This window comes from Schistocerca nitens, chromosome 4 (genome assembly GCF_023898315.1).
Source record: "Schistocerca nitens isolate TAMUIC-IGC-003100 chromosome 4, iqSchNite1.1, whole genome shotgun sequence".
In the NCBI taxonomy this organism is placed as follows: Eukaryota; Metazoa; Arthropoda; class Insecta; order Orthoptera; family Acrididae; genus Schistocerca; species Schistocerca nitens.
Window position 1 is genome coordinate 944,200,351 of NC_064617.1, and position 24,777 is coordinate 944,225,127.

Below are 24,777 nucleotides of genomic sequence, written 5' to 3' on the forward strand. Positions count from 1 at the left end.
TGACTGAGACTTAACGTGACATCACTATCATGTTTCTCAAACCAGTGTACCTCTATTATGGGCTTGTGATAGTTATCCTGCTGGAAGGTACAGTCGTCGTGGAAGATGCAGTCTTTGGGGATGATGCAGTCGTCAGGGAAGATACATTCGAGAGGGAAGATGCAGTCATTGGAGAAGATGCAGAAGTTGGGGAAGATGCAGTCGTCAGGGAAAATGCAGTCGTCAGGAAAGATGCAGAAGGTGGTTAAGATGTTGTCTTTGTGGAAGATGCAGTTGTTGGGGAAGATGCAGAAGCTGGGGAAGATGCAGTCATCAGGGAAGGTACAGTCGTCACGGAAGATCCAGTCGTTAGGGAAGATGCAGTCGTCAGGGAAGATGCAGCTGTCAGGGAAAATACAGCCGTCAGGGAAAATGCAGCTGTTGGGGAAGATGCAGCTGTCAAGGCAGATGCAGTTGTCAGGGAAGATGCAGTCGTCGAGGAAGGTGCAGTCGTCGGGAACGCTGCAGTGGTCGGGGAAGATGCAGTCGTTGGCGAAGATGCAGTCGTCAGGGAAAATGCAGTCGTCAGGAAAGATGCAGAAGGTGGTTAAGATGTTGTCTTTTGGGGAAGATGCAGTTGTTGGGGAAGATGCAGAAGCTGGGTAAGATGCAGTCATCAGGGAAGGTACAGTCGTCACGGAAGATCCAGTCGTTAGGGAAGATGCAGTCGTCAGGGAAGATGCAGCTGACAGGGAAAATACAGCCATCAGGGAAAATGCAGCTGTTGGGAAACATGCAGCTGTCAAGGCAGATGCAGTCGTCAGGGAAGATGCAGTCGTCGAGGAAGGTGCAGTCGTCGGGAAAGCTGCAGTGGTCGGGGAAGATGCAGTCGTTGGCGAAGATGCAGTCGTCAGGGAAAATGCAGTCGTCAGGAATGATGCAGAAGGTGGTTAAGATGTTGCCTTTGGGGAAGATGCAGTTGTTGGGGAAGATGCAGAAGCAGGGGAAGATGCAGTCATCAGGGAAGGTACAGTCGTCACGGAAGATCCAGTCGTTAGGGAAGATGCAGTCGTCAGGGAAGATGCAGCTGTCAGGGAAAATACAGCCGTCAGGGAAAATGCAGCTGTTGGGGAAGATGCAACTGTCAAGGCAGATGCAGTTGTCAGGGAAGATGCAGTCGTCGAGGAAGGTGCAGTCGTCGGGAAAGCTGCAGTGGTCGGGGAAGATGCAGTCGTTGGCGAAGATGCAGTCGTCAGGGAAAATGCAGTCGTCAGGAAAGATGCAGAAGGTGGTTAAGATGTTGTCTTTTGGGGAAGATGCAGTTGTTGGGGAAGATGCAGAAGCTGGGGAAGATGCAGTCATCAGGGAAGGTACAGTCGTCACGGAAGATCCAGTCGTTAGGGAAGATGCAGTCGTCAGGGAAGACGCAGCTGTCAGGGAAAATACAGCCGTCAGGGAAAATGCAGCTGTTGGGGAAGATGCAGCTGTCAAGGCAGATGCAGTCGTCAGGGAAGATGCAGTCGTCGAGGAAGGTGCAGTCGTCGGGAAAACTGCAGTGGTCGGGGAAGGAGCAGTCGTTGGCGAAGATGCAGTCGTCAGGGAAAATGCAGTCGTCCGGAAAGATGCAGAATGTGGTTAAGATGTTGCCTTTGGGGAAGATGCAGTTGTTGTGGAAGATGCATTAGCTGGGTAAGATGCAGTCATCAGGAAAGGTACAGTCGTCACGGAAGATCCAGTCGTTAGGGAAGATGCAATCGTCAGGGAAGATGCAGCTGTCAGGGAAAATACAGCCATCAGGGAAAATGCAGCTGTGGGGGAAGATGCAGCTGTCAAGGCAGATGCAGTTGTCAGGGAAAATGCAGTCGTCGAGGAAGGTGCAGTCGTCGGGAAAGCTGCAGTGGTCGGGGAAGATGCAGTCGTTGGTGAAGATGCAGTCGTCAGGGAAAATGCAGTCGTCAGGAAAGATGCAGAAGGTGGTTAAGATGTTGTCTTTTGGGGAAGATGCAGTTGTTGGGGAAGATGCAGAAGCTGGGGAAGATGCAGTCATCAGGGAAGGTACAGTCGTCACGGAAGATCCAGTCGTTAGGGAAGATGCAGTCGTCAGGGAAGATGCAGCTGTCAGGGAAAATACAGCCGTCAGGGAAAATGCAGCTGTTGGGGAAGATGCAGCTGTCAAGGCAGATGCAGTCGTCAGGGAAGATGCAGTCGTCGAGGAAGGTGCAGTCGTCGGGAAAGCTGCAGTGGTCGGGGAAGGAGCAGTCGTTGGCGAAGATGCAGTCGTCAGGGAAAATGCAGTCGTCCGGAAAGATGCAGAATGTGGTTAAGATGTTGCCTTTGGGGAAGATGCAGTTGTTGGGGAAGATGCAGAAGCTGGGGAAGATGCAGTCATCAGGGAAGGTACAGTCGTCACGGAAGATCCAGTCATTAGGGAAGATGCAGTCGTCAGGGAAGATGCAGCTGTCAGGGAAAATACAGCCGTCAGGGAAAATGCAGCTGTTGGGGAAGATGCAGCTGTCAAGGCAGATGCAGTTGTCAGGGAAGATGCAGTCGTCGAGGAAGGTGCAGTCGTCGGGAAAGCTGCAGTGGTCGGGGAAGATGCAGTCGTTGGTGAAGATGCAGTCGTCAGGGAAAATGCAGCCGTCAGGAAAGATGCAGAAGGTGGTTACGATGTTGTCTTTGGGTAAGATGCAGTTGTTGGGGAAGATGCAGAAGCTGGGTAAGATGCAGTCATCAGGGAAGGTACAGTCGTCACGGAAGATCCAGTCGTTAGGGAAGATGCAGTCTTCAGGGAAGATGCAGCTGTCAGGGAAAATACAGCCGTCAGGGAAAATGCAGCTGTTGGGGAAGATGCAGCTGTCAAGGCAGATGCAGTCGTCAGGGAAGATGCAGTCGTCGAGGAAGGTGCAGTCGTCCGGAAAGCTGCAGTGGTCGGGGAAGGTGCAGTCGTTGGTGAAGATGCAGTCGTCAGGGAAAATGCAGTCGTCAGGAAAGATGCAGAATGTGGTTAAGATGTTGCCTTTGGGGAAGATGCAGTTGTTGGGGAAGATGCAGAAGCTGGGTAAGGTGTAGACATCAGGGAAGGTACAGTCGTCACGGAAGATCCAGTCGTCGGGGAAGATGCAGTCGTCATGGAAGGTGCAGTCGTCAGGGACGATACAATCGTCGGGGAATATGCAATAATCGTGGATGAGATCATCCATTAAGGGATGCAGGTAGTCCAAATAAAGTTCACGTAGTCCACAGCTTTCAGACGGACTTAAATTGCTACAACATCTCCCGTGTAAGCACTGATGAATGTCACCCACAGCATAAAACTGCCCCCTACGGCCTGCATATGCTGTGGGTAGTAGAGCATATTTCGAGTATCTCTTCTCCTGGATGACAGTGTATTCCAACAGGACCATTGACCAGATGTAACGAGAAATGTGAGTTATCTGACAGGCCATCAATCTCTACAATACCCAAATTATTTTGTTGGGTCAACATTGGAACACGTGGGGATCGCCTGCTGCAGAGCCCCATGTTCAACAGTTTTACATAGCGGGCAAGTCTCCTTCCTCTGTGTTCTGTGATGAAACTTGGACGTCCAACCGACACGTTGTCGGCCAACGGAGGTTACATCGTCCTTCAACTGCTTTCCACAGATGCTCACGGCAGTAAAACGCGAACAGCCGACCTCCATCACTATTTGTGGGATGCTCGTTTCCATTCCAAACTGCTCTTCCTCAAGTGGATTATGCCAGTGGATTTCTCCACCTACGGCCTGTGTCGACTTTAGAATGATTCAACTTTCGTCTCTGCTCATGTCATATATTTTTCTCAGCACTCCGTATTCTTGCTACCTCATCAGGGGCGTTCAATCTCGCGGTGGGCGTTGACCATAACGTTCCGACTCATCTCAGTATATTTGGTGTTTCGCGAAGTGTCCAATGCTTTACAGTCGGGACCTAGGCCACCTGCTTCACCGAACGTCAGCTTCAGACGATAATCCTATTTAGACGAGTGGCGGAGGCCACAAGGAACACATACCCATAAAAATGCCCTATTAACGATTTTTTGAACGACAAACAAACCGTCGACATTATCATGGAAGCCATTCCTAGAAAGAAAACATGTACGGGGCAAACCTCGCATGTGCGGACGACCTAATGTTACTTAACAGAGGATGTGTAGACTGCAGTCAGACAGCTCGAGATACTTAAAAATGGACAGGAAAACGTAGGTTTACACAGTCCATTGGAGAAAACTGAATTCTTAAGCTCAAAGAGAGAAATTGTGACCCTGAAAAAAAAGGGTGAAATCAACAGAGTCCCTTACTTACATCGGAAAACTCATCCAAAACGTCGAAAAACATTCGGATTAGTCCACAATCTCTAGAATTAAAAATCCATGTCTAAAAATCTGCACTAGAAAACATTCACAAAACCAATAATCGTCTACGCATGTGAAACACTGCAACTTAACTAAAAACACGAACTTGAAGGAATCAAAAAAGAAATGAGGTAGATCACTAGGAATATTTTAGGAGTAAGACATACCAAAGACGGTCACAGGGTGCAATCAATCAAAACAACAGACAAGTTTTCAAACGTGGAAAGTGACACAGAGAAGGGGGGAATGAAGTTCTTTGGTCATCTCAATAGACTGCTAGTAAAATGACTAACAAAAAGAATAATAGGCTATGTCCCACCGCTTAAGAACTGAATATCTAGGCTGAACGAAATTCGAAAGGACTTCAAAAACGCAAACGGACAGCTTCAGGCACAAAGTAGACAAATGAGAATTTACATCACAGCAACCAAAACAAAAATAATACACACCAAAGAGGTCGGAAGAACGTCAACAAACCTTCTCGGAAAGAATGAAATCCTATTGGAACAATAAGAAGAACCTAAAGAAAAGCTGACTGAGTTATTTGCTTAACTTTTCCATTGATTGGGAGAATTCGTTAAAAATATAGTAATAATAGTAATGATCATCGTCGACGTCGTTGTTATTGTCGTCACCCAGTTGACATCCATCCTCGACGAAAGGTCTTGGTACACTTTTCCGAGCACAACGGAAGAGCTATATGTCACCATGTTATTGCTATACGTTTCGTAATGAAATCTACCAATTTTACACTAGGTCCTTATTTCAGCATTTTAATACGTGTTTAAATCCGGAATATAGCTTCATTAGTCCAACCATTCGTGCGGTTATATGTAACATCATCATCTTCATTACAGGTACTGCAGTTATTCCTTGATGAATCTGTTTACCTGTCAGTTTTTCCCTGTAATTGGCAACATAGAACTCTGTGTTGGTCACTGACCAGGTCTCAGCTCTTCAATTCCCCTCGTATTAAAAGTACATGTTCCATTCGCATTTAATTCTGCATCTACATCTACATACATACTCCGCAATCCACCATACGGAGCGTGGCGGAGGGTACCTCGTACCGCAACTAGCATCTTCTCTCCCTGTTTCACTCCCAAACAGAACGACGGAAAAATGACTACCTATATGCCTCTGTACGAGCCCTAATCTCTCTTATCTTATCTTTGTGGTCTTTCCGCGAAATGTAAGTTGGCGGCAGTAAAATTGTACTGTAGTCAGCCTCAAATACTGGTTCTCTAAATTTCCTCAGTAGCGATTCACGAAAAGAATGCCTCCTTTCCTCTATAGACTCCCACCCGAGTTCCTGAAGCATTTCCGTAACACTCGTGTGATGATCAAACCTACCAGTAACAAATCTAGCAGGCCGCCTCTGAATTGCTTCTATGTCTTCCCTCAATCCGACCTGATAGGGATCCCAAACGCTCGAGCAGTACTCAAGAATAGGTCGTATTAGTGTTTTATAAGCGGTCTCCTTTACAGATGAACCACATCTTCCCAAAATTCTACCAATGAACCGAAGACGACTATCCGCCTTCCCCACAACTGCCATTACATGCTTGTCCCACTTCATATCGCTCTGCAATGTTACGCCCAAATACTTAATCGACGTGACTTTGTCAAGCGCTACACTACTAATGGAGTATTCAAACATTACAGGATTCTTTTTCCTATTCATCTGCATCAATTTACATGTATCTATATTTAGAGATAGCTGCCATTCTTTATCCCAATCACAAATCCTGTCCAAGTTATCTTGTATCCTCCTACAGTCACTCAACGACGAAACCTTCCCGTACACCACAGCATCATCAGCAAACAGCCGCTCATTGCTATCCACCCTATCCAAAAGATCATTTATGTAGATAGAAAACAACAGCGGACCTACCACACTTCCCTGGGGCATTCCAGATGATACCCTCACCTCCGATGATCAGCTGTTTTGCGATGACGACATCCCCTGTCATTCTGCACGTCTGCTAAAGCTTAGCATTAGCGTTTACTAACATTTTCACGGCAAAAGTCTACAATCGCTACAACATATTTATCCTGGCCAGTAGGTGGAAGTCACGATCCTAGGTCGCCTAGGGCACAGTTACTCAGACGTTGTGCTGCAAGTAATTTTCTCACGAGTCTAGTTTCGCGGAGTGTGAGTGCAGGTTATGACGACATGGGCATACCGGCATTAACTGCTCGGCACGTAACATCGTCAGCAAGGTATGTGGTCATCGCGATGTGTCTCTGCTTAACGAGCGGTGTCGGGTAATTAGCGCAACAACTGCGTTTCAGAACTGAAGCTACTCGAGCGGTCAGGGTTATGACCCCAAAGAAAGTGATATGTAGTGTGTGTACAGTGGGTACTTCCCGTAATAGTGAAGCGCGAGGGACAGTTCCCGCGGTCGAAATGTCAAGGCTGGCGGCCACAGCCCACGCCCCGCCCTCCTGCTCCTCACGCCCTCTGAGGAGGGACGGACGCTGCTGGGAGGAGACTTTCTCGCGATGAACTCTGGCCTGGCCGGGCCTCGCTATAAAAGCACCGACGGCCGGTACACAGAGCACAGTCGCTCCCAGTCGCCTCTGGTCGTACAACCATCCACCAGCCAACCATGCAGATTCTGGTGAGTAGTGCAACAGCAGAGTGGCACCATCTCTTCTCTTTCTAGTAGAACTTTCCTATTCCTGCAGGAGAGACGCTCAGTAGCTCGGTACGGGCTTTTGTTAAAGTTTCGAGAACATACCTTCACTAAGGAGTCAAGCAGTCTATTGCTCCTTCCTACGTATATCTCGCGAAGAGACCATGAGGATAAAATCAGAGAGATTAGAGCCCACACAGAGGCATACCGACAGCCTATCTTTCCACGAACGATACGAGACTGGAATTGAAGGGAGAACCGATAGAGGTACTCAAAGTACCCTCTGCCACACACCGTCAGGTGGCTTGCGCAGTATGGATGTAGATGTAGATGTAGATCTCCTTTCTACATCTACTCCCATTCATCCTGAAATCGTACTTCATTCACTTAACTTTGTTATGCTCTATCATTATCAACAATCGAACTTCACAACACCGCAGTAACTTTCTCTCTGACTGGCTTATTGAACACATTTTACGTTCATGCATCCCTGCAATTAAGATGTACCGTATCAGAAACGCCACCCTTAGTTAGCAGAACACAAATTCAAACGCTTTGATAGCAGACCGTGTGCAGTGTGGCGATTCGTTTGAAAAACATAAAATTCTCAGGGAATTGCATTTTACTAAGAAAAATAAGGGAAATCTCAGAGAATTTCAGAATTTTGTAAGGTCTCGAGGAATTTTGTGTTCTTAAACTAATATTGGAATTTAATTTTATTGAGCTTATAAACCATAGATTTTAAAATACTTAATGGTTGAATGGGTGTTTATTATTTGAACATAAGTCCATATAATGTGTTTAAGAAATGCGGTCTAGGTACACTCTAGAAGAAGAAAAGTCGGTTTTGTGAGATTCTCAGCCCCCCATCCCCATCCCTCACTCAAATCCTCCCCCGCTCCTCGCTCAGTGTTAATTTCTCAGGAGATTCTTATGACACGCTCTTCTTTTCCATACCTGTAATTCTTAGCGAATTTCTTTTGCAAGTTTGGGATGCTACCATGCCGTACAGCTTGTGCACGCTACACTCGTTTTGATTTGATCATCCTGAAATATTTTTTGCTCTTGAACCTCCGAAAAAAATTATAAACCCTTATTGCTTTTCTATCAAATAGTTTCAAATATTTTACACATCTTAGAACGATACACTGCAATACTTATTAAAGTATCTAGCTTAGGACTTCCACTCCTACTATTTCACTCTTAACTTCCTATTAAGGGTCGTTTTCCTTTTTTGTTTGTGTGGTGTCACTGCCAGACACCACACTTGCTAGGTGGTAGCTTAAATCGGCCGCGGTCCATTAATACATGTCGGACCCGCGTGTCGCCACTGTCAGGATCGCAGATCGAGCGCCACCACACGGCAGGTCTCGAGAGACGTACGAGAACTCGCCCCAGTTGTACGACGACGTTGCTAGCGACTATACGGACGAAGCCATTTCTCTCATTTGCCGAGAGACAGAATAGCCTTCAGCTAAGTTAATGGCTACGACTTAGCAAGGCGCCATTAGCCTTAAATAGCTTGTATATAAAGAGTCACTTGTATCGCCACAATCTCCAGATGTCTCATCAAGAACGATGTATACAAGGATGTATTAAAAGTTAAGTATATTCCAAAGATACGTATTTTCTTTATCACATTCATTAAGTCTCCTGTTTCAGACCTCACTCCATCCTTCGTGAGTTAGCGCGTGCATCTTGGCCGCCTCTTTCAATTAGTGTGCGTAGTGTTGGCAAGTCTGCCGACACTACAGTTTGCTGTTACAGTTTTCATCAGCTTTGCTATAAATCGTCTCCGCCAAAGGTTCAACGGAACTTAAACAACCTAATTTTGTCATGAAAGTTCCTGAACGATTCTAACTGTGACCTTACCAAGGACACGATAAAGTCACTTCCCTCGGCGGAAATTCTCTTAGTGTTTAAACCAACTACGAATGCCTCCCAAAAATACGTCACCACCTCAACTGTTTCAATACCTTTCTCGAACTTACCGAAGAGCATCGAATCTCTCTTGTATTCCACGTTGCACTACGTTTCCTCGAGAAAATAATATCTTTCAGTACTTTACTCGAACTTCTCGAACATCATAGAAACCCTCTTGTACCCCGTGTTGCATCAACGCTACTCTAGAAATGGGAATATCATGGATGACCTTACAGAGTACGCCTTAACCAAAGTCGAACACATTATAGCACTGGGTCAGTGTTTTAAGCACACATCAGTTACAATTTGACGAAGTTTATTGCCATTTAAATAAGACACTACATATAATAAGTGAGATAATTTCCGAGATCACTAACAAATGCATTAAACAGCAAATGAAAATCAACAAGGGAACAAAACTATGGATACCAGCAACAGCTTTAAAGTGAAACCGGGCCTTTAATCAAATTATAACTCTTTATAGCGAAGCCCACAAAACAAAAACGTCTAATGTCAAATTAGGGCCAAACGTTATTAGCATTTAAACTACAGACTGTATCTGTCTTAATAAAAGGACACAGACTGGGAGAACAGCAATTGGCGCAAGTAAATCTAATACAGTTTTGCAGAACCTTTGATAAGAATGTTACAAGCCGACCACATTGGCTCTCTCAATATTTAAACGATCATTACACTAGGGTGCAATGGAGCAACGGCTCCCTAAGTATCTCCAGCTAGAAACAAATTCCGGTGTGTAGCTGGTCTTAGAATTCAATGAGTGAAAAAACAATCCTCATATTTGGTGCTGAAGCCTTTTCTTCCCCTCCTCCCTTAAAAAAAAATTAAATTAAAAAAAAAACACGCCCACTGTCTAGGAGCCGTACCCTGCGCAAGACTGGTCACAGTTAACATCGCGAGGCCGGAATGTTCGGCAGGGATAGATCACTTAAGCACAAAGTGTAAGCCATGCAATGCAGAGTATATGCTTTTCCTCTTACAAGACTTCGCTGGTAACACCAAAGACAGTAAATAGAACACAACAGGCTGATGACCTGACAAAATAAGGAAAAACTCAAAACAATCTGGTTGCATCTAGGTACCGCGCCTTTGACGTACAGTCAACAGTTTTCAAACCAGGCACGAGGGCCCCAAAACCAGTGCCGTTACAGCTTCCGAAAGTAACAGAAGGAAAGTGAGGTTGCCACATTAGACAGATTACTAAGCCAAAAGGAAGAGCAGTTTACAAAAGGAATAGCTTTCCATACTAAGTAGAATAAAACTTGGCCAAGTTCAAAAACATATAACAGTTGAAATGAGGGATCCAAACAGGCATAGAATAACTGGCCGCTTAGGTCGTTAGAATGCGGTTACATGAAAGAGTTACTACTTTACAATTACGTAAGCTAGCTAGCGACGATCTCCATAGATCGCTTAGGTCTTCAGGAATAGGAAAACAGCATTTACATGAAATAGTTCACAGATTACAATATTATAACTTACAACTGGCACTACAATACAGGAGTCCCATAAGGCGGCACACCGGACTGTCCGTGACGCTGGAACAGACTAAAGGCGCGTCAAAGTCCAGACCACTACCGCAAGCTCATCACTGCCGTAGTTACACCTTTTAGCGAGATAGCCAAAGTTACGTTAGTACACATGCACTGTGGTTATGACAAAACAAGATGTCAGAATAGAGCAATAATTCGAGAAGTGCTGCCGAGCATGGACTGAGAAACCTAAACTGTCAGTAATTCGCAACTCAACTCGGCTTGTCTCCGTTCTACGAAGATACCGAGAACGAGACGAGAATTTCAGTGAGTATCTTAAACGGCCAGGACAACCATATTCACTTGTAACAGTTCGATCTACGCTAGCAGGCAAGAAGCTGGCTTCTCGGAGCCAAAATTCACACTAGGAGAACAAGTAAGAAGGGCGCTTCCTTCCACGGCCACGAATCAGCCATCATGCGCAACTAGATTACCACAACGTAAATTAATCATTTCAGTAATACGTGAGCGACTTCTACACTAAGAAAGAGCCTGACCCCAGAAAGTCGTTGTACACACATAAGCTTCCCAAAGACCAAACTCAGTATGCCACCACAACACAATTCCCAGCCACGCTACCCCCTTGACAGAGGAGGACGTCGCTGTCCATGCACCGCTGGTCTAAGCTCATACTTCACATGGCAATGCGTCACTTCCCCTGTCGTGACACCATCACGGCCCCTAGATAAACAGCGCACTCCATACCGTGGTCGCGAAGTCATGCGAACGAGACTTGCAATTTGTAAAAGGAATGGGAGCCAACACAGCCAACCTATCTCATCAAAACTAAAAAAAAGTGGGGGATGGGAGCCATGCCCCTCTTTTTATAGAAATAACGAATTCTCCTTGACTAGGCTCACGTTAGCCCATATCACTCTACCTGTGTGGAGATTCCGCAAAGAAAGATTAACAGAACTTAATTTCCACATGATCTCACAGAGACCGAGGAGCTGCAGAGCCAGTTTACTAGCATAACCGACCTCTCCTTTTAAGGCGATGTTGGGGTTCCACACAAAATCACGTTCCCTCTCTTTTCCTTTAGACCCCTTACGACCACGATTGTAATGCCTCGCTAACTTCTGTTTGGCGTGCTGGTTGTGGCGTCTCGCCTTCTTCCAATTCCGCGGAATGATTTCCGGATTAATCTGCTCTGGGAAAATGTCATTAATAGACCTAAAGTTAGCTGAAGAGAGATTCACGTGACAAGTAAATATAAATGAGACTGGGGAGGCCTTAAAAGACTCAATCTGGGGCGTATTGAAAGCGAAATTGAGACATGATATCGAAAGATCCCACTTCCTTTGACAACTCCCAAGAAAAACGATCAGTATTGCTTTCAAATTACGACTGACTTGTTCCGCAAAGGAGGGTTGCGAATTGTATGGAGTGGTGGTGATGAGTTTAACAGTATTCTGAAAACAAAACCTTTTAAACGCTTTAGAAGCTAAAGCTGATACCTTATAGCTCAAAAGAGACGTAGGTGGTTCAAAGTAGGAAAAAATCAAAGGAACCGTACCACTGCTACTCAGAATCAACGAGCAGAAACGGAGGAAGGCATCAACAACCACCAGAACATACCAATTACCAGCACTAGTACAAGGGAAGAGCACTACGTAGTCGATAAAAAGTTTTTCCATAAGACAATCCTCCATATTCGACTGCAAAAACACCTTATGCGAGTTAGAATTGAGCTTAGCTTGCACACTCCCCCACCAGTATCCGAATGTCCTTATGAAGGGTAGGCCAAGTAACATGTTCCTTAACGTTAGCAATTGTTTTATAAATACCCAAGTGGCCACCCACCACGGTATCGTGGAAGCATTGAAACGCTGAACGACAAGTTCCATGAGCAAACAAATCGTGGGTACACGCTCTCCACAGCGAATATAACGAAGTATACCTTAGCGGAGGCTACGCCCAAGGATCTGTTCCCCCTGTAATAGCCTCAGTTTAATCCCAGAAATTCTAGGGCCAAGACCTTGCTTTCCCTTCAAGTCAGTAAAGAGTTGAGAGACCACCGTAAAATCCCCCTCTTGCCCAATCTTCGGAAGAAACCCCTCCACCCCCTCTCCTTGCTCCTGGTGATCATGCACCTCGTATTGCAACACGCGGCTTAAGGCAACCGCCACCAGACTGTCAGGCCCCTAATATGCCTGACCTTAAAACAAAGAGCGGAAATCCGGATCGCCTAAAGTGTTATTCGGCCAGTCTTCCGGGGATGTGCCAGAACCGTATTCAGTGCCTCGTTATCCTTTTCTGGAAGAAACTCCCTGTGATGAAGATGAAACTTAAATTTATCGAGGGCAAAGAGGACTGCCAATGTTTACCATTCACAACGGAATATTTAGTTTCAGGGGGTAGCAACTTTCTAGAAGCGTAAGGGATGGGATGCCGTTCCCAGGTATGTTGTTGCAGAAGATCCGCCGCTATTCCGTAAGTAGAACCACCCGTTTGGATGCCTGATGCTACTCGTCCCAGTGGGAAACAACCCCTTTCTTAGCAGGTAAATTTGGAAAGAACCTACAAAAAAAAATTTGCCTTGCCAATAAATATAGTCACAGTCTCCTTATTCCCGGGCACAAGGAATCTACCCAAATCACTACTGATGATCCTGATACGGTCAGCAGAGACTAAATGCTCCAAAAATGGTATCTGCCGACGCGCCAACGTAATTTTTGGTGGTTGGACGTCCTACCCTGCCCCCCCCCCCCCTAGGACGCTCCAGAACCGCCTACAGGTGTTTCTAGTGATCATCGAAAATGACGCTGTAAACCATAACGTCATCGAGATAGTTATATACACATTTAAACTTCAAATCACCAGAGACACTATCTGGAAGGCAGGATAAAACAGATGCACCAGTGGACAAGCCAAAAGGAACCCTGTTGAATTCATAAGTTCCAGTCCGTACAGAAAGCGGTAATATGTTTAGAATCCGCAGATAAAGGACTCTAATAGTAATCTGATTAAGCTCAAGAAAGGCAAAGAACTTGGCCCCATGAACCACATAAAACAATTATGTAAACCAGGCAAAGATACCGATTCTAAAACAACATTTTGCCTAACTAATCTATAGTCAGCGAACTGCCCACTCTTGGCTTCAATTACTAGAAATATGGGCGAAACATACGGCTATATAGAGGGTCTGATAACTCCATCACGTAACATGCCACCAATCAAAGAACGTAAGTTCTTCGTTTTCGGAGGGAATAGTTGTATGGAGCACGCCGAACTGGCACCTCATCAGTAAGGATGGCCTTGTACAATACTAAATCTTATTCATTATCCTCAGCTTGTCATATAAAAACAGTGGGAAAGGACTAAGTGACTGGCCTCAAATTTTCTGGAGGGGCACAGACTTCCAGAGAACTATGACTGGAAAACAAGGCAAGCCTCTCAACAGGACGAAACTTGAGATAAAAAGTTCTATCCCGATAGTCGAAATTAACCCAATATTCTGGATAAAATAGTGTTCCAAAACGGCTTCACTAGGCTGTACGCAAACGAGCCACTAACTCAGCAACACTTCCATCGGGACGGATTTGTCGTATCCTTGCCTCATAGGTTAAACGATCTCTCTTAAGACGGGAGACGCCAGGACAACGGCGCCACGCCATGCTTGGCAATAATCCTGCAAATAGGACAGAATTAATTACAACAAAGAATTGCAATAAGCAAATACAACAAAAAACACCAGTGACTAAAAGTACTGACGCAGGAAATGGTGAGTGATGCAGTAGGGAAAATTCTCTATCTTAACCAAGAAAACTACGCTCTGAATGACCATTGAAATCTGACTTTTCATAGTGCTACTTAACCAATATCAAACACGTTAAAGGACTGGGCCATGGTTTTAAGTACACATCATTAACCATCTGCCAAACTTTATGATCACTTTTTTTTAAAAAAGCTAGTGTATCCTAAGCGAAAATTTGTATGATCAGCAACAAATATATTTAACAGCAATGGGGAAAAAGCGAACAACAGTCTTGATGGAGCAACAGCTATAAATGAAATAGGGTCGTTTATCAAATCACAACTCTCTATAGACAATCCCAAGAAACTTGAAACCTCTAATGCCAAATTAGGGTCAAGTGCTACTATCATTTAAACCACAGGCTGTATCTATTTCCACACAGGGCTTAGCTTGGGAGGACAGTAACGGGCGCAAATAAGTCAAATACAATTTTCCATAACTTTTGACAAGAATGTTGCAAACTTGCCGCAGTAGGCTGACTCAACAATAAATCAAACAAGAAACTAGGTTGCAACAGCCTGATTTTAGAATTAAAAAAAAAGGAAATATGAAAGTTCATGAGTAGGCGCTGCCTCTGTATCTCCACCGAGAAACAAACTCCGGCGCTGTATCTAACCTTAGAATTCAATGAATGGAAAAACCAGTATCTGATGCTGTAACCTTTTCTTTTGGTTGAGCGAAATCTAGTAAGAGCCAAAGCGTATAATCTGAATTTGGTGGCCTGAACCTTGAACTTAAGCGATTTATCTCTGTCGAACATTCTGGTCCCGCGTTGTTAGTGGTAGAGTTCCTTGATACTGAACTACTTTTTCCTTTCTATTGTGAAAGGAAAGGCAGCCGACAAGGTTCAGTGGAGAAATGTTGTAGCCAGACCGTAAGCGGTGCTAACAATACCTAAGCATTTTTTATTTTAAACTGTTGTTATTTAAGTACTTTTTGTAAAAAAAAATGCTGTTCGGCTATACGAATGTTCATTGTATTTGAACTTTCTCGCTTTCTTTTCGCCACTCATAATGGCACTCGCTTCAAGCAGCATTTATGCGCCTATATGCACACACACAAACCACTATGAAGTGAATGGCAAACGTTTCTTCCCACTGTGATAAGTATCGAGGTTTCTTTCCGCTCCATTCGCGTATCGAGCAAGGAAAGAATGTGCTTAAATGTGTGCCGTATTTAGCCTAAATGTGTCTTCGTGGCCCCTATGCGAGTGATATGTTGGGGACAGCGGAATATTACTAGGTTCCTCTTTTAATACTAATTTATTCGAAAACGAATTCCCTGCTTATCATAAGCGGCCGAGATAAATATCGTATCTGAGTACATACGGAGGTCTTTTTCACGTAATCTTACTCTGTTCTAAACATTGATAGTAAGTTAACAGATTTTCCCTTTCAATTTAAGTAATTTTGTCAGTTTATTTACAAAAACAATCAAGGCTTTGGTAACCTTGTTTCATAGCTGAAAGAGAAGCAAAACAGCCGTAGATTATAGTTCCATTCTTTTTACTACAGCGTTATATCTATCTTTCATTACCTTGTGAAGCAGTCACGCTCTAGCCATTATGTCAAAAAGTAACTCGATAAATGAAATTTAATTCTCGTGGACGAAACACCCGTTATAGCTCCTTCCTCTACTAAAATCTGATAATGCTGTTTTTGCGCTTTTAAAATCGTGACGTCGAGGGTTTTGTCAGAGTATAACAGACAATGCAACCGGTTCCCCCACCTACATTTTAACATCTTAAACTGTTGTATAGTTGCATAATTGTATGCGTAAAAGCCTAGTAGTTACATTGTTCGGTTCCTTCTCCATTCATGTCCAAGTCGTAAAACTAGAACAGTTGTCTGGACGTCTTCTGTACTACCTGGTGCTATTATTTGCACTTGTCATTCGTAAAGGCGTTTCTCGTGCGTTGTCTTATGTTTTTGTGGTAAGGTAGATAGTTCGTGTGCTTTTTTAGACAGGGAGGTACATTGTACCAAGCGGTCTAATATGCTCTACACCCTCTTCCAAATATTTATCGTGACTTTCCTGAGAAGTCTGTTTTGTAATGTCATCCACGGACCATAGTCAGTAAAGTTATTTTTGTAGTATTCAAAATCATAACTTGAGGTCCTTATCAGTGTTATTTATCTGACTGAATATGACGGGCAGGTAGAAAGTATTATCCCTTATCCCCTACAATATAATCGTTTTTATAAACTCTTATCCTTCTGTTTATATGATTCAACATTTGCTTCCTAATTACTTTCTCCACGAAACAAAATTATTTAAAAAGGTGCCACATACCGAGACTGTACATCCGCTGACACTTAGCACGAAGAAAAATATCTCTATGCATACTTTAACCAACCCAGTTATCACAATCACAGTAAAATATGACGTACAAAAGGTGTACGTGACATACAAGTTTACTATTTTACCATTTGATATAATCGCAGCGTCATTGTTAACTTTATGCACTAAGCTACCTTCTTCAGAATTCCCTCATAGTTATATGCAAACTAGCGTCAAAATATTTCCACAAAAGCTTTCTTCTGTCTTATTCTGGGTCTTTTTACCTGTTTGATTTTGCTTTTCCCTTTACGGCAGCAACAACTTTCAAGGATATTCAAAGATATTGATTCTGATACTCTCTAATTGTTGCTCCATCCCACTGATTACTCGTACACTAAGAATGTATTGTTTCTTTCGTATTTCTGAGGTGGTAAAAGATTAACAAAACTATTGTTTGCTACGGAACCTTGGTAACTCAAGTACTTGTAGTATACTGTGAGCTGCTATTGCTGTCCATCACGTTTACTACACTCCTGGAAATGGAAAAAAGAACACATTGACACCGGTGTGTCAGACCCACCATACTTGCTCCGGACACTGCGAGAGGGCTGTACAAGCAATGATCACACGCACGGCACAGCGGACACACCAGGACCCGCGGTGTTGGCCGTCGAATGGCGCTGGCTGCGCAGCATTTGTGCACCGCCGCCGTCAGTGTCAGCCAGTTTGCCGTGGCATACGGAGCTCCATCACAGTCTTTAACACTGGTAGCATGCCGCGACAGCGTGGACGTGAACCGTATGTGCAGTTGACGGACTTCGAGCGAGGGCGTATAGTGGGCATGCGGGAGGCCGGGTGGACGTACCGCCGAATTGCTCAACACGTGGGGCGTGAGGTCTCCACAGTACATCGATGTTGTCGCCAGTGGTCGGCGGAAGGTGCACGTGCCCGTCGACCTGGGACCGGACCGCAGCGACGCACGGATGCACGCCACGACCGTAGGATCCTACGCAGTGCCGTAGGGGACCGCACCGCCGCTTCCCAGCAAATTAGGGACACTGTTGCTCCTGGGGTATCGCCGAGGACCATTCGCAACCGTCTCCATGAAGCTGGGCTACGGTCCCGCACACCGTTAGGCCGTCTTCCGCTCACGCCCCAACATCGTGCAGCCCGCCTCCAGTGGTGTCGCGACAGGCGTGAATGGAGGGACGAATGGAGACGTGTCGTCTTCAGCGATGAGAGTCGCTTCTGCCTTGGTGCCAATGATGGTCGTATGCGTGTTTGGCGCCGTGCAGGTGAGCGCCACAATCAGGACTGCATACGACCGAGGCACACAGGGCCAACACCCGGCATCATGGTGTGGGGAGCGATCTCCTACACTGGCCGTACACCACTGGTGATCGTCGAGGGGACACTGAATAGTGCACGGTACATCCAAACCGTCATCGAACCCATCGTTCTACCATTCCTAGACCGGCAAGGGAACTTGCTGTTCCAACAGGACAATGCACGTCCGCATGTATCCCGTGCCACCCAACGTGCTCTAGAAGGTGTAAGTCAACTACCCTGGCCAGCAAGATCTCCGGATCTGTCCCCCATTGAGCATGTTTGGGACTGGATGAAGCGTCGTCTCACGCGGTCTGCACGTCCAGCACGAACGCTGGTGCAACTGAGGCGCCAGGTGGAAATGGCATGGCAAGCCGTTCCACAGGACTACATCCAGCATCTCTACGATCGTCTCCATGGGAGAATAGCAGCCTGCATTGCTGCGAAAGGTGGATATACACTGTACTAGTGCCGACATTGTGCATGCTCTGTTGCCTGTGTCTATGTGCCTGTGGTTCTGTCAGTGTGATCATGTGATGTATCTGACCCCAGTAATGTGTCAATAAAGTTTCCCCTTCCTGGGACAATGAATTCACGGTGTTCTTATTTCAATTTCCAGGAGTGTATAACGACGACAGTGCAGCAGTACATAAGTGCGACACACTACAACAAGCACGGACAACGTTTCGTGACCTGCGGGCCTGATTCACATATTTATATAACCTTGAGAACAATCCTCCTGGCACAAAAAATTTAAACTATAGCGTCGGTGAGTAATGTTTGTTGGATAACGAACTGATACGAATGGCATCCCTTTCCCGATACGTCATGAGAACAAATTATGCTTCAAAGCTCGTGTTTGTGAGAAAACTTTCATTTTAAACTCACTCGGAATTTCTCACGAGAGCCAGATTGAAACCAACTGCGGGCCGGATGTGGTCAGCAGGCCTCTGGTTGTTCACCTGTGCAATACAGTTCTAAGATTGATTATCTGATGGTATGAAACTGTACGCCAAATTCAGCCATTGTATTCAAGACATCCTCATTCAAATTTCTTGTATAAGATGCAGTCAGATTCCTGTTCCCATTTAACTCTGACTCATTCTCTGCTGAGCTCAAAATCAGTGCTGGAGCAAGTGGACAGCTGGTCTCTCAGGCTCCAGTATTTTTTTATTAAGAAGTGTAGCCCCTTCACGCCCACACAGACATGATGGCCAACTCAGAAGGTCTACTGCCATGTCTGCATAGGGGTCAGTTTTCACTAATGTGAGGGGTCGCAGGATGTGGGTACTGCGATGTTTGCGTACGTCTGGTTAAGGGTAACCACTAATACGCGCTCATCTGAAGATAGACTGGGTCGAAAGTCGAACGAGGAGTAGAGGTTTGGAGGGCAGAGGAAAAAAAGTTCCAAGGTAAGAGGCAAAGGAAAAAAAAGTTCTGCGATTGTTTGGTCGGGTAGTAGGAACAGTAGCGGATGTCTTGCTGCCAGCGAAAGATCAGGCAATGGTAGGCTTTGGGTATCATGCATTTCGATACCTTTGACGTAGTGCGGTGTTGTTACTCGGCGGCTGCCGCTGACTGCCGGTGTTGATCTCTCGGTCAGTGTCAGCAAACCTGTAGCAGTTAGGTCCACAGTGTAGGGTGAAGTTGGCGATTTGTTCGTGAGTAAGTGGGCGAGCTCGTCGGTTTCCCTGCTGTAGCCTGTTGGTCGGCTTTAATAGCAGCTGGCATATCCAGTCAACGTTGCTCATACGCAGAGGCTTACCGACGTTTGTCGCATGTTGGTGTATTTTAGTTTGCCATAGGTGGTTATGCGCTAGCTAGTAGTGTCTTTGGTCGCTTATGCTTCCACCTATGATTGTGATCATAGCTTCCCAGAATAAGAATGAAAGGATTGTTCGAGTGTCTCGAGTTCCAGTATAGTCATGTGGCGTGTTTTTTGAATACTTCCTTGAGGGTTCCAAGGCGGTATTCATCGTGAAGGTACACGGTGCGTGTATAGCGTGGAGCTTTGCTAATGATGCGTAGCACTTTGTACTGCATCATCTGCACGTGGCGCAGGCGTGTAGGAGCTGCATATCCCCAGACTGGAGCTGCGTACGTCATCAGAGGTCTGATCAGTATCATGTATATGGACCTCGACACCCTCCTGTTCACTGTACTTTCGCTGTTGGGCATTGGGTAGAGTTGTTTGAGCCTCGCGTGCGCTCTGTTGTCAACGTATTCGATGTGGTTCCCCCATGTAATTTTCCGGTCCAGCCAGACACCGAGATATGACTCTCTCTCGGAAACGTATTTGGCCCGTGTGTAGTGTTATCTGTCTACAGTGTTGATGTCTGCGTGTGAACAGAAATGCTTCGCACTTGTCGACGTTTACTTTAATACGCCACCGTTCCAGCCAAGGCTCGGCAGTTCTGAGTGCCGTCTGTATCGTGAATTAATGTTCGATGGTTTACAATCTTGGGCAAGCACGGCTGTGTGATCCGCGTAGATGGCTAACGTCGTGTTTTGTGTTACTGGGAAGTCGTTATTGTGCAGGTTGAACAAGATGGGCCCTAGGATGCTTCCAGGGGGTGCTCCAGCTTGGATACCGTGCTGTGTCGATTGTTTGCCCTGCACGTCAGTACTGAAAAGATGTGTTCGTGAGATATGAGTGCATGAGACGTACGAGTCCGTCCGGGAAACCAGCTTCGCTTAGTTTGCGTATAAGGCCGTTGTGCCAAAGATGGTCGAAATCTTTCTCGATGTTCAGGTACACGGCCCCTGTGGCCTTGTTCATGTTGTAGCCGTGTGTTCAACTAGGCGGAGGAGTTGTTGCGTTGTTGAGTGGTGATTCCTCCAGTAAGGTTCCAGTTCTAGAGAAATGGGTTTCATGTCCCATTGCAGCCATCTAGATTAAGGTTTTCCGTCGTTTCCCTAAGCACATGAAGGCGAAGACTGAATAACTGTTGTGAAACGATGGAATTTGTGGCAATTCCGAGTCGAATTTACGACTGCAATGGCAACGTCATCGACGTAACTTCAAACCCTAACTTTTCTTCCTCTAAAATGAGCGAACTCTACACTTTCATGTCCTTTCCGGATCTTCGTCACATTGATTAAGCGCATTGAAGCACAATCTGACTTACACTTGCCAAATCAGACTCTACTCCCTCCCAGTACGCACAGGGTGAGTCGCATAAGACGTAACACATTTTTTTTTCTTTTACACAGGACGCACTACGCCTTTTGTAAATGAACTGTATGCTAATTTCTAGCAGATTTCAGAAGTGGTCAGGAAAAGTATTTCCACATATTGAAGCAAAACGATTTTGTTGAATCTTGTAACGAGCAGAAGGTTTGATAAAACAACAGACCATGGCAGCATTTACACCATAATAGCTGATTCCAACCACCTTGTTTTGTGATTATAGCTCCTTTCCCAGATACCTTTGTCAGAAGTTTCAACCTCATAAAAAATAATGATTCCATCTAAGGAGTTATAAAAGTAAAGGTGAAGGCTCTGGTGTTGAACCCATTAACGTGCTTCCGGCCTGAGTGGAGCTAAGAGTGCAGCCTTTCACTTGCGCGGCGCTAGTAGGGACAGGGTGGGTAGGCCAACACACTGGGTGCCTTTTATGCCTGGGAATGATCCACAGTTCTCAACTTGATGGCAGCATGAGAGGAACTGGGGCCGCCATGGGGGGACTTGAACGAGGAAAGTTCCCCACTCTTACACAGGATTGAATCAGGGACCTCCATGCCCGGAGTCTAGCACTGTAACCTCTAGTCCACCATGGCCACTTAAGAATCTACACTTACTTCAACATGTTGCTTGCTGCTAGAGTTAGGGGCATCAAACATACACCAAGGTTATGTGGCCAAAAACCTAGTTTCAAATCCCTGAATGGTTTGATTTCTGGCGAGTATTAAACGAGTGAAAGCTGCTATTCCTGGGAATAAACTAACAAGAAACGACAATAAGGAATATACGTATTGAGAGGCCATGTCAGACTCGTGAACAGAGGTCGACAAGAGGTTCGTGAACTAACATCACTTACTGCCCGAACCGCCCGTTTCTGAGCCAAAAATATCCTTTTAGAATGAGAAGAGTTACCCCAAAAATATAATACTATACAACAATAGCGAATGAAAATAAGCAAAGTAGACTAATTTTCGTGTTGAACGATCACTCACTTCTGATACCGTTCGAATAGTAAAAATGGCAGTATTAAGTCTTTCAACAAGATCCTGAACGTGGGCTTTCAGCAACAGCTTACTATCTATCTGAACACCTAGAAATTTGAACTGTTCAGTTTCGCTAATCATATGCCCATTCTGTGAAATTAAAACGTCAGGTTTTGTTGAATTGTGTGTTAGAAACTGTAAAAACTGACTCTTGCTAGGATTTAGCGTTAGTTTATTTTCTACAAGCCACGAACTTAGGTCATGAACTGCACTATTTGAAACCGAGCCAATGTTGCACACAACATCCTTTACTACCAAGCTTGTGTCATCAGCAAACAGAAATATTTTTGAGTTACCCATAATACTAGAGGGCATATCATTTATATAAATAAGGAACAGTAGTGGCCCCAACACTGATCCCTGGGGCACCCCCCACTTGACAGTACCCCACTCAGCCACGTTACAGCCGTTATCCACATTGTGGACAATGACTTTTTGCTGCCTGTTGCTAAAGTAAGAGGTGAACCAATTGTGAGCTACTCCCCGTATTCTGTAATGGTCCAACTTCTAGAGCAATATTTTGTGTACAACACAATCAAATGCCTTAGTTAAATAAAAAAAATATGCCAGGAGTTCGAAACCTTTTGTTTAACCCATCCAGTACATCACAGAGAAAACAGAATATAGCATTTTCAGTTGTTAAACGACTTCTAAAGCCGAACTGTACATTTGATAGCAAATCGTCTAATGTAAAATGATCGATTACCCTTACATATATAGCCTTTTCAATAACTTTTGCGAAAACTGATGGCATAGAAACAGGTCTAACATTGTCTCCATGATCCCTTTCTTCCTTTCTATACAGTGGCTTTACTACTGACCATTCCTAAAGGAAAAATTACAAATATGGCTAAATACAGGGCTAAAATGTGCAGCACAGTACTTTAGTATTATGCTAGGCACTCCATCACATTCATGAGAGTCCTTAGTTTTCAGTGATTTAATCACTGATTCAATCTCCCTCTTGTCTGTATCACAGAGTATTATTTCAGAAATCAATCTCGGAAAGGCATTTGCCAAGAGAGTTATAAGATTTTCTGTAGAAACTATATTTTTATTTAATTCACCGGCAATGATCAGAAAATGATTGTTAAATACTGTACATATATCCGATTTATCAGAAACAGAAGTATTTTAATGCAAACTAGCTTTATATCGTCGACCTTGTGCTGCTGATCAGACACTTCCTTCACAACTCACTGTATTTGTTAGCGTCGTGAAGATTTCACTTCAACAGTGGCTAAACTTTTCAAGCTGAGACTGCACCGACATGGCTGACACTCGGGAACTTTTCCTTGCAGATGGTGCTGAGCTGCCTGCTGGCCGCCGCCGTGGCTAAGCCGGGCTTCCTGGGCGGCGCCGCCCCCGGCCTCCTGGGGGCGGGCTACGCGGGACCCGCCGCCTACGCCGGCTACGCGGGCTACGCTGGCCCTGGACCCTTCGCGCCCGCCAACATCGTCATCGGGCCGGGAGGCGTGCCCCTCGACACGCCGGAGGTGGCCACCGCTCGCAAGGCTCACCTGGCAGCCGTCGCCGCGACGCGCGCCCGCGACGCCGCCATCAACGGCGCCGCCCCCGCCTACGCGGGCTACGCCGGCGCCGCCCCCGCCTACGCCGGCTACGCGGGCGCCGGCGCCGCGGCCGCCGCCGCCGCAGCCGCTGCTGCTGCTGCTTCTGCTGGCTACGCCGGTGCTGGCGCCTACGGTCCCGCCGGCCTGGGCTACGCAGGAGCCGGCCTGGCCGCCCCCAGCATCCTGGCGCTGAAGGCCGGACACCACCTGGGCTGACCCCGAGCACTGATCACCCTCCGAGACTGACCGACGGACGCGTATATCTATGTGTGAAACACACCTCTTACGTATTTGTACAAAGTTATTTATAAATAAATGTAGTCTTGCAAACGAACAGTATTTTGTCTTCTTTTTTAAGTGTACCTGCTCTAGGTACGCCAGCTCACTTGCAGTTGCGACTGGTAACCAGATGACACCAAACCTTCGTTGGCAGTGCTAGACTTACACTACTGGCCATTAAAATTGCTACACCAAGAAGAAATACAGATGACTAACGGGTACTCATAGGACAAATATATTATACTAAAACTGACATGTGATTACATTTTCACGCAGTTTGGGTGCATAGATCCTGAGAAATCAGTACCCACAACACACACTTCTGGCCGTAATAACGGCCTTGATAAACCTGGGCATTGAGTCAAACAGAGCTGGGATGGCATGTACAGGTAGAGCTGCGCATGCAGCTTCAACACGATACCACAGTTCATCAAGAGTAGTGACGTGCGTATTGTGACGAGCGAGTTGCTCGGTCACCATTGACAGACGTTTTCAATTGGTGAGAGATCTGGAGAATGAGCCGGCCAGGGCAGCAGTCGAGCATTTTCTGTATCCAGGAAGGCCCGTACAGGACTTGCAACATGCGGTCGTCCATTATCCTGATGAATTGTAGGGTTTCGCAGGGATCGAATGAAGGGTAGAGCCACGTGTCGTAACACATCTGAAATGAAACGTCCACTGTTCAAAGTGAGGTGACCGAGACGTGTAACCAATGGCACCCCATACTATCACGCCGGGTGATACGCCAGTATGGCGATGACGAATACACACTTCCAATGTGCGTTCACCGCGTTGACGCCAAACACGGATGCGACCGTCATGATGCTGTAAACAGAACATGGGTTCATCCGAAAACATGACGTTTTGCCATTTGT

General features: G+C 45.6%; 1 protein-coding gene across 1 annotated transcript; it reads left to right on the forward strand.

The window, feature by feature from the left end:
• Positions 1–6,919: 6,919 nt before the first annotated feature.
• On the forward strand, positions 6,920–23,957 carry LOC126252820 (spidroin-2-like). Its single transcript, XM_049953762.1, has 2 exons — positions 6,920–6,974; positions 23,354–23,957. Exons 1-2 carry the CDS (start codon positions 6,963–6,965, stop codon positions 23,837–23,839), a joined length of 498 nt encoding a protein of 165 aa, XP_049809719.1. The 5' UTR covers positions 6,920–6,962; the 3' UTR covers positions 23,840–23,957.
• Positions 23,958–24,777: the final 820 nt, after the last annotated feature.